At 34.3% G+C, this 10985-nt stretch overlaps 1 protein-coding gene across 16 annotated transcripts in view; it reads right to left on the bottom strand.

Annotated features, from left to right (window-relative positions):
• Positions 1–8602: 8602 nt before the first annotated feature.
• Positions 8603–10985, bottom strand: part of RC3H1 (ring finger and CCCH-type domains 1) — a 70882-nt gene continuing 68499 nt past the window's right edge. For all 16 annotated transcript variants that reach the window (XR_014054781.1, XM_081493685.1, XM_081493693.1 and 13 more), the window contains 2 exons: positions 10190–10305; positions 8603–8961 (listed from right to left, as the gene is read on the bottom strand). Coding sequence is in view for 15 of the 16 variants with exons in the window: in XM_081493685.1 (XP_081349811.1) it covers positions 8811–8961; positions 10190–10305 (267 nt within the window). In the remaining variant the exon portion in view is untranslated. The remainder of the gene's footprint in view (positions 8962–10189; positions 10306–10985) is intronic.

The raw sequence follows: 10985 nt of genomic DNA, 5'->3' as shown, positions 1-10985 counted from the left end.
TGTGGTGTTTTGTAGATGATGTTACCTATCCATAAATGTACATGTCAAGTTCCATAAGTGGAGTTTGAGCTCCTTGAGGGTAGAGAATATTTTTTGTTCTCTACAGTATTGTGCCATATGGGGAGTACTCAGTAAATAACTTTAGTAATTACTGTAGTAAGTATTCAGTGAGTAGTTGCAAGTTTACTTCTGATGTGCTAGCTGTTCCCAGTAAAGGTGGCAGCCATTAATTAACTGAGCCACCATGTTGGAAAGCAGAGTTTACAAATTGATCATGCAGACTAGCTGGTTACTGGGACTGAAATGCTAATAAAGATACACAAAGATACAAACTCTTATTAATCAATGAGTCTCAGTGTAAGGGATCAGAAAGTAACCTGTTGCTTGTAAGCAGGGTGGGCCTAGGTAAGTGGTTAAGAAGTAGGTCTGGTTTTGGAATTCCCATTCTTGATTTTATCTTAGGCAATAGTTACCATCCCCCATACCCCCTGAGCTTTTCTTTTTTGACTGTGGCCACTTCTCTTGAGGTCCAAAATGGTACCAAATGGATACCTAATGCTAACTGATAGTAGAAGCCATGACATTTGTTCAATGGTAATATACATCATTTTTCTTTTAAAAATATTTAGTTATTTTAAAGGAAACTCTACTCACTGTCAGTTATGTGTCTTCTAAAAATATGGACATTTTATTCTATAACAATGTGCTATTATAGCCCTGAACAAAATGTTATTCCTTTGTTTTTTCTAATATTCAATGTGTAAGTCAAATTCCCCTAACTATATATATATATATATATATATATATATATATATATATAAATCTTTGAATGTTTGGTTTGTTGAAATTAGGATCCAAAGTCCACACACTGTATGTGACTTTTGTATCTAAGTTCCTTTTAATCTAAAGTAGTCCCCTCCCCTCCCCCTCTTTTTTCTTTAAGCCACTGAGTTCTTGAACAGGGTATATTTTACAGTAGCCTCGAAAAATGTTCTAAATGTCAGGACTGATTAATTGGTGGGGATTGCAAGACAGTTAGGAAAAGTGAGTAAGAAAGACAAAAAATATTTGCATCAGGAAGGTATTCAGAGTAAGGCCATGTTGCTTAAGCATAAAAAGGTCCTGCTTTTAAGAGAAGGCATAAAAACCAGAACTTTGCATGTTAACCATGGAGTCTCACTGAACGCTGACTCTAGGATCTGAGAACCATTACCTTTATTCCTAATGTGCAGTCACTGTATAACAAATGAAGGATTCTGGACTGTGGTGTTGGATTAACTCCTGTGAAATCTATAAAACTGGCACTATGAGTATGTGTTTGTGTATATTATCTACTTCTCTATTTTTCACCTAAAAAACAAACACAACTCCATAAAAAAGGTACAAACAAGTACACAATCCCAGGATTAGAATAAGATGGCACAGGCTCATTTACAAAAAAGACTACGTGTTTCTCCTCATTAATTTATCATTTAATATAAATGCTGACAGAAAGCAGATAAAGACCTTGTAGACAGTTTCATATATTTACAAACCAAAAGGTGAATCACCTCCTTCTACTTGTTAAAATAATCCTTTTATCTGCAACTTGTGGGAGCCTTAAACACTAATTTGGAGCAACATGAGGCTGAGTCAGTTTCCAAGATAATAAAGAAAATAATACCATTTTAACAAAAGTGGCAACTTTGATATAAACAGCATGCACACAGGCTGAACGAGATGGCCTCATCCTCTCAAAACCCTGCAACAAGTAGACTACGTACTTACTCAGACCCAGCATTTATCTTTCTATTACTACTTTTTCCCACCTCACTTTTTTGAAAGCCATTTAAAAATTGAACATATAAACAGATTTTTAAAAAGAGAGAAAAATAGTCTATTTCAAAAACAGGGTTCTTCTTTCCTATTCCCAAAGAACTTCCAGGAGATAAAGTCTTCAAATAATAAGATTTCACAGTTTGCCAGATGCTAATTTCACAGCTTGTGAAATTCCAACTCATTATCTGTCTTCACTTTTTAAAGAAAAGTTGGAAACACTTGGAAAAAGTAAAATTTCACACACTTTAGCAATTTAAAAATGACCTGTCCCTTTAAGGCTCAATATTTTTAATTTTTAACAGGTGGGTGAGGCAGGAGAGAACAAACAGGGAGCTAAGGCGAGGAGAAAATAACAGAAACGCACAAAAACTTTTAAAAATGATATTCTGTCTAGCACTAATTTAAGAACAGGAGACATAAATTTTCACTGTTCAAACTGTAAATGATTTCATGGTCATTTATAACCTGACTCAAATCTCATGGGCTCCTTTATTAACCTACATTATTTTTGTCTTGTTAAATATACCTCTGCAGGGCACAATCACATACAATCAATACGATTGGTAAATTACACAAGCTCTATCCCAAGCAAATATGCATCAATATTAAAAAGTTATTTAAAAAAAAAACAAACAAAATAAAATCCACCCAAAAAGGTGATAATGACTGCAGAATGTCTCCGGGAGACTGGTATGAGCCTAAAGACCAAATTGACTATAGTCAGGGGAAGACGGGTAACAAGGGGTAACAAGAGACCACACACAAGAAGAGGAATCTCACAACTGGAAAATGTTTAAGTGGGTAAAAGGTTTTGTTCATTATCTTAATTCACTTTTTCCGTTTCTGTTGTTCTAAAAAGTCATAGATTTATTATAAAGTAAAATAATGAACCCTATGGATCAGTGGGGGGGGGGGGGATCAACTTTTTTTCTCTAAGTTCCTTTCATTCCCAGAATGTAGGAAAGAAGAGAGAGGATGAAGAAGAAATAAAGGAAATTTAGGCAACAACACACCTGGAAAAAGTAGCTCTCAGAACAGTGTCTTAGTTGAACAGAGGATGTAAACATGATAAGCAAAAGCTTAAAATGCCTTGAAATCAGAGGAATATTTTACAGGGTGGCTCAGATATTACTGTGAGAATGGCAGTCAATTAGTGGAGAAAGAGTACATTAATAAATGGTGATTTCTTAAAGAAAAAAAAATAAAAGGCTACTGATTATCCACCCAATAGTTTGCTTCCATTTTTTTCTTGATCCTTTCATATATCAGCTGGAGTTAGAGTAGGGGGCCACCTGACAGTTTCCAGTTATAAGATGACTCTTGAGTGTACAACCTAGAATGGATGCCAAAGACTTGTGAGCTCTGTCTACTTAAGAGTTTAAATTAAAAACAAAACAAAACCAAAAAAAAAAAAAGAAAAAAAACACACAAAAAACCCCAACTAGAAACAATGAGACCTCAATACAAGAAAATGAATCACCTTATCTAGTATATAACATACATTAGGATAACAAACTCCACAGGATTTTATTTTTCTAAATACATATTTTGGACACAATATTTTGTCGTGAGGCTTATTTTAAGTTCTCTCTCTCTTGAGTTATTGTGCCTTATTTTCTCTTGAAAATAAAGGCTATTAATCTTGAGATGTTCTGCTCAGGAATAAAGTTTAGGGGAAGTTCAGTGTTTGGCTGAAAACTCACAAGCTCTGTAATTCCAGTGGTGAGGTTAGTCCCTTTATCACAATAGGATTTCAAAGGGATCTTTATCCACTTTGTTCAGTGCAGTATTGAAAACTCACCCATTGGGAACATATTTATTATTAAAAGGTGCTACTTCTTGGTGGTGGCAGTTTTTTTATTCTTAAGTAAGGTTGCTGCTAGTGTTACTATCAGTTAGAATCTAAAACATGTGAAAACATCTTTAGCAAAGAAAATCTTAAGAATTAAATTGTAAGCTGGCATTTACTACAATTAATAGTGTCTTTTGACAAAAACATCTTTCTTTTTCCAAGTGGCTCAGGAAAGTTGAAATAAGAATTTAAAAAAATATATTAACTGCAATCCACCTGTAATTCCCAATAAGTAATTTCAGCAGGAAAATTTCATAAAGCTGAGTTGAAGCTACAAATAAATATAAAAATCATAGTTGTCCAAGGCAGAAAAGTATGCATATAGGCCAGCAAAATGGGCAGTCATGTAAAATAATGACAACAGTAGACTGCTTGCTTTTTCAATCCCTAATGTAGAGTGTAAAATATGCTTTAGTTTAGAAGCCCTAATTTTTACCTAAAAGGATAGGCAGATTTTTCAGGGAAGATATCATCTTGCAAACACAATAATCATGTATCATCAATAACAACAAAACACAATTGGACTTTTTGGGTAAAAATCTAAGTAAACACTGCAGTTAATTTCCAGACAGGTTCTTAATTTCCCCTAAAAAGTAACTGGGCCTTTTAATGACATATAAAACATCACAAGTGCTTTTCACAGATATAGTTTATACATGAAACTTTACTCAACTCTTTAAAAAAAGCAAAAAAGAGATGGTTAGATCTCCATCTATCACCATTTGTATATAAGCAACAGCAACTGAGTACTCTTTATCTTTAGTGAAAAGAATCTCTTTTTCTCTGAATCTGAATATAATCTAACAGATAGTGACTACAGTTAATTATTTTTCACCAATCACATGTTCACGGATTCTTTTACTCAGTCCCAAGACTTGATCATAGTGACAGCAGACTGTCCTATAGGCACAAGTAAAATAACAAAATATAACATGCTATCATGACAAGACAATCTCAGTATATGGGGAGAGGAACTGCTTATACACAATACTGTAAAAGATGACATTCATGGTTTTAGAAAAACTGATGGATTTTCATTACTTTTATATTTTATAAGTCCAGCTAACTTTAAGAGTTAACTTTAGATACATCTCCCTATACAGTATAATCAATTCACGAATACTAAGAGGTTTCACAATCAAAATGGCTACTATTTCCTCCCAAACCAAAACAGAGTAAAGCACAAGTCTTTGGCTCTCCTTTAAAGAAAACAGCAGGTTACCATTCCTAAACAGACCTTTATTTTGCCTACCAGTAGGGCAAATACCACATTTGTGCATCACTGAGTAATAACACCATTAGAAAAGGCAACTTCACAGAAGTTATTGGCTAAGCGAATTCATTTGAATGCTCTGTTTTGAGGCAGCAAACTGTCACTGTTGCAGATTGGGGGAGGGCAGTGGTAAATCAAGGGGAATTTGCAAGAGAAGGGCCAGAGAAAAAAGAAACAAAAACAAACTTTGAGCTCCAACTTTAAAGACCTATGGAAAATCTGATGGAGTTACATATTCAAGGTAGCAAATGAGAATCACACCAATTTTAGGTCTTTCAGACCAAAAAAAAAAAAAAAAAGGGAAAGACTAGGAGAAGGAAAGGGAAATAAAATCGGAGAAGGAAATTAGCCATATTAAATGCTGTATGAAATATATTTTTATACATTCTGAGTAGTTAAGTATTTTGTAGCTGGTATTAAAAATACTGTCTTACTATTTGAATATTACTAGAAACCTATGTTATAACTAATTTTTCTTTTGATTAGAAAAGTAACAAGGAATGGATCTTTGGTCATGTCAGCCTCTGTAAATTACCCAAGACACGGCAGCTACTGAACTTACGACAGTACCTATAAGTAAGGCGAAAAAACTACATATAGGTTAGAAAATTGAGTCTAGATATCTTATTCTCAGTTCTTCTACCCTTTTCCTAAGACTCACTGAAAGAAAAGGTCAAAGTACTTTATTATACTCTGGTTATAATAAAATTATGGTGTTATCCAAACAGAACTGAAAGTAATGCTTATTACTCCTACCTTAACTCGTCAAAAGTGTTCATTTTCATCTGAGATGTCTGAGTACTGCCTTTTAATTCAGAAGAAATTAACATTTGAATAAGTAGAAAGCCTAAAGATGGTATCTCCTATCTGACTGGCTTCATTGTTTAACTGTCTCTGGGAATAAATCTAAGAAGCCAGAAAAGTCAGTATCTTTCACAGATTTTAAGAAAAAAGCAGTTAAAAAGTCAAACAGTTTTGCCAAAACAGGCCATTTACCATTATAGGCTCATCATATGACAAGGAATATCACAGAGAAAAGGAAAAGAAAGTAAGAGAAAAACAAATTTTTTGGAGGTTTTATTGAATTCCTAAAACTGCTTATGAGCACTGGAAAAGTTGTAAGAATTTCCATGAGGTAAGGCAGAATAACTAATCTTAAATAGGTGAGTTACAGGCACAGTGGGACAGTATACCTTCCTCTTGCTTTTCTACCCACCCAGATTTCCTCTCAAGGGCGGGGTCTTAGAGAGGTATAGCTAGAATTAAGGCTACAATTTAAGAGATCCCCCATCCTCACTCCATGAAAATACCTTAAAAAGAGAGACTACTTTAAGTCCGTTCAAAACAGTGGCTTTTCTGGTTTTATTCAGAATAGGAAAACATAAATTAATCCCTCTTTCTACCTAGCTTACAAAATCAAAATGGTGAAAGAATGAGTGTATTTGAAGGAAATAAACAAGAACAACAGAAGTTGAGTTATTAGGGGTTTCAACAGATACCCAAAATGGAATTTTACTTTTACTCCATATTTCAACAAAATCAACACCCATAAATTTCTTTTTAATACCAGAATCATTCTGAATTCCAAACTGAACCAACTGCTCCTAAAATTTAGGAATTATCTAACACATCCAAAGGAGAAATAAGATCTGCCCAAATCTGCCTACAGAAGGTTAGAGGCCAAGAATGTTGCCTTTTATAGTTACAGAGAGAAATTAAAAATCTCAGGACTCTGTCAGACATAAAATTTCTCTCCTTCTCCTCCCAAAATCAATAAGTACTTAAGTAGCAAATGTAAGAGGGTTTTAAGCAAAATAAACGAAAAAAGGCAAAAAAGCAAATGTATTTTTTAAAAATAGGAAAATATGGATATCAACTGATAAAATGCCTCATCTTCATTCAGTGCTTCTACCTCCCAATCAGTCATTTTATCGCAACAGCTGCGCTCATGCGAAAAAATCCATAAAACATACCCAATATATATACAGATATAGCTATGTATATATGTATATATATAATATATATATAAATTTTTATTTAAATAAAAAAGAAAGCTCGAATCCCAAGCCAATATGTGTATATCAAATCCTTGACCAGCCAGGTCTGTAGGGCATAATCAAATTCAATGTGAAATAGTATATAAACACGGTGCCTTGACTGGGCAAATTAAATAATTGCTACTCAAAAGAGTGTTCTGTTTGGACTCTCCTACTGGTAGGCAATGGCAGGACTGTATCACCCTCCCCCCTCCCTTACCCCTCATTTGTTTCATTTAACAGTACAATAGACACAGAGCTTAGACTGAGGTGGTTATGACCTCAGCAGGAGTTAAGGGTTAAGAAAATAAGAAACAAGAAAAATACAAACTCTTGCTTTTACCCAACCAAAGCAATGCAGTAACTTATTACATAACCAGTGCTTTCTGTTTTAGTAGTATAATCCAGAAAGGGAAATTTCTAGAAAATCAGGCAAACATAGGGCTATGGTGGGTGACTATATCAAATCCCCACTAAACACATTTTATGGTCTTAGTTCAGTATAGACATGTGGCATCAGAATATGTGCAGCAGAACTAAATGAGAAAAATTATTCCTTATTCTCTTCAACATTTTCATAAAGAGTCTTTTCAGTATAGTGAAGCCAAGACGACAAAAATTGACTTCTAGGTACTTACTACCTACTTGTACTAATGATTCCATAAGGCAACTACTGATCAATTTGTAAACTATCCTTAAGATTCAGGCAGTTCTCATTTGCCAAATCTCCTTGAAAGCCAGGGGCTCCAGTATATAGGAATTTTGTACTTTTGGTTTTTGAGAGTAAAACAAAACATTCATTGAAATAGTGTGGCTCTGCTCATTTTAAGTTCAATCAAGTGTTGAGCAGTTTTAAAACATGGTGGATTGTCGTGGTTTTTGAACATTCTATGATTTCAGAAGTTCAACTTGGAAAAGCACTGCTCTGAATTTCCAGCCATTAGCTCAATATAGGTAATAAACTAAATATGTATTTTCAGTGCTAATAAATTATAGTTCATCCTTAAAATAATTTCCATTTAAATCTAATCAAGCACTCTAAAATTGACTTGGATTTCTGATTACATTAAGCGAATGAAAGCGGTTCATGATAGGAAAATGAGGTCTTCAAAAATTAATTGGTAATTATTTCTCTAAAAAGCTGAAAAAAACACAAAAACAAGAAATAAAGCCCTCCTGAGCAACAACAAAAAGTTTTAATGTCATATGAAAAACCTCTCTACACATGAAGCTTGTGACCCAGAAAGAAAGCAAATTATGGCTTCCAAATAATGACTCTTGGAAAAGTTGGTTTGCTGCACATTTTCTAATAACTAGTCTATTACTATTTCTCAAGCACCACAGAATTCTCAGAAAAGCCGGTGCTTTTAGTCTATGGTATTTTATGGGGTTGTGAGAGTTGGAAAGGATTGCGGGTATGAAATTATACACTGGGTATGTAATAATACCAAAATACAAGAAAAACCTACTTCATTAAGATCATACAATTAATCAAACAGAGTGTATATATAATATCTTCTTTTTTTTTAAAGCCCTGGATCCAAGGCGTCCAAAGTTATTAAAATAAAGTTCATTCACAGAACAAAAACAAATTTAATCTGAATTGCTTGCAGATACTGCTAATTTTCTTTTTCTTTAAATCAAAAAATGCATTAATATGAACTATGTGCAGGGTTTGTTTTTAGTAGTGGTGTTTGTGCACATTGCCTCCGGTGCTTTTCCTGGATTTCTCTGACCACTCTCAGAGAACGTTTAGAAGTTATCTGTTCTCCTACCCCTATGCCCCACAGATTGGTTAGGAGCAGAAGATAAAAGTAGGACTCCTCATATTTTAGGGACTAGAACTGGATGTAACTCCTGATTTCTGGGAGTCATTATTGTCCCCTCCTCCCTCAGGGTCCTCTGACAGGTTCAGAGAGCTGGTCTTGTTGGACAGGAGGCTGATATTCTCTTGTGTCAATGCTGATCCATTCGGCACATCACTGTTAATATTAAAAAAAAAAAAAAGAGTTGGAATTTTAAAAGAGGAGAGAGAAAACTGATTATTAGTAGAATAAAATCAACAGGGCCTTTCTATATAGCACTACGGAAAATACATGAATGGCTTTCAAACTTTAATTTATAGCTCTATATCCATGCTTTATTTTAGCATATGGGTTGGCAAACCAAGACAAGCTAGTTGACTGGTTTTTGTTTTGTATAGCTGCCTGTTTCTGTAAATGAAGTTTTATTGGAACACAGCCTGCCCATCTGTTTACATATTGTCTATGGCTGCTTTCACTGAAGTTCTGACATGGATAGTAAGACTAATAATTTTTAAATATTCACTATTTGGCCTTTAAGGAAAAATGCTGACCCCTGCTTTAGCAGGTTTACTAGGACAAGATAATACATGGATTTAAACAGACAAAAACCTAAGCCTGGAAGCAACAGAGCATTAGAAATTGTTGTTGTATATCATCAGGAAGGCAACTCAGGACTATGCATTAAAAGCCTCAAAGTGCCCTAGCTGCAAAATATCCTAAAGTGTAAGATGTATAAACAAAGAATTAACTACAATATTTTTTTGCAAATAATATTTTGTTGTTCATAATAGTTGATATTATTTCTTCCGTACTTGTAATGGGTGATATGGATAGACCAAATTAAAAACCAGGAGGATAGAACAGGGGATATGTGGGTGAAAGAGGCTAAATGCCTGCACACTTAAGGGTATATATACATCAAAACAGTAACAACGGTTTTAAATAAATTATAAAACAAGGGGAAGAAGGAGATGGAAACAGAAAATTTCATTTCCTGGATATTAACAGATAATTCAACCTTGACTCTGTTCTAAAATAAGTTTTATTAACTCCTTTTTGTTGTTTAGTTGCGAGGTCATGTCCATCTCTTTGTGACCACATGGACTGTAGCTCTCCAGCTTCCTTCTATCCATGGAATTTTCCAGGCAAGAATACTGGAGTGGTGTGTCATTTCCTTCACCAGGGGATCTTCCAACCCAGGGATCGAACTCGTATCTCCTGCACTGGCAGGCAGGTTCTTTACCACTGAGCCACCAAGGAAACCCCTTTATTAACTCCCAAATTTATGCAAAAATATTCTTTTCTCAATGTATACAAAATAATGATATTGTAAAAATCAAATTATATTTATGAGAGTGCTTCTATCATGCTGTATGAGACTATATGAAAGTGTCCCTTTATTTACCTGTATGTCAACGTAAGGTCCTCAGCTGGAACCTTATTTTGTGGTTCTGGTTGTCCATTTTCTGCTTGCTTACTTGTATTTAATTTGCTTTTCATGTCCAGAGAACACTGGTTCTCCTTTGAAAGAAAAGGAAATAAATTTAATTATCTTCTATTTAACAGTGCTGATGGAGGAGAAACCAGCTACAAGTAATACAAAATGATGAACAGAAATCATATTTAGTTCTGTAAAATGACCAAAGAAACAGGCAGATTAAAAGAATGACAACACAAAAATATAATGGAGTATGGTGTACTTGCTCATCATCCAAGATGGGCAATAAGGGGGCAATGTCTTCATGTTAACATTGGAAAATCTCATAGGAAAACTGATGATTCAGAAAAATCAAGTCAAAATATAGTATCTACAATACACTTATTGAAAACAGAAAAACAAATAAGCCCCATGTATTTCCTTTAAAAGAATGTGAAAACTGTGCAACAACAACAAAAAGAAATATCAATTACCATGCAATCTGAAGGAATGTTTCAATCTCCTAAGATTCAAAATTTACTGAAATGAGTGTTCACGTACCATAACATAAATCCTAAGCATATCTGTGGATTCAATTCCACAGGAAAGAATATGCTGATGGCATTTCATTCATGACAAAAAACAGGTCATCAATAACTTAAGGGCTATGAAACCTAGAAATGTTACTTGGTAATATACCTTTGTATAACATGTGAAGTGAAAGTCGCTCAGTTGTGTCTGACTCTTTGCGATCCCATGGCCAACACAGTCCATGGAATTCTCC

The sequence above is a fragment of the Giraffa tippelskirchi genome, chromosome 5, assembly GCF_054371585.1.
Source record: "Giraffa tippelskirchi isolate mGirTip1 chromosome 5, T2T-mGirTip1v1.2.pri, whole genome shotgun sequence".
NCBI lineage: Eukaryota > Metazoa > Chordata > Mammalia > Artiodactyla > Giraffidae > Giraffa > Giraffa tippelskirchi.
This window is presented reverse-complemented; position numbering and strand designations above follow the sequence as displayed.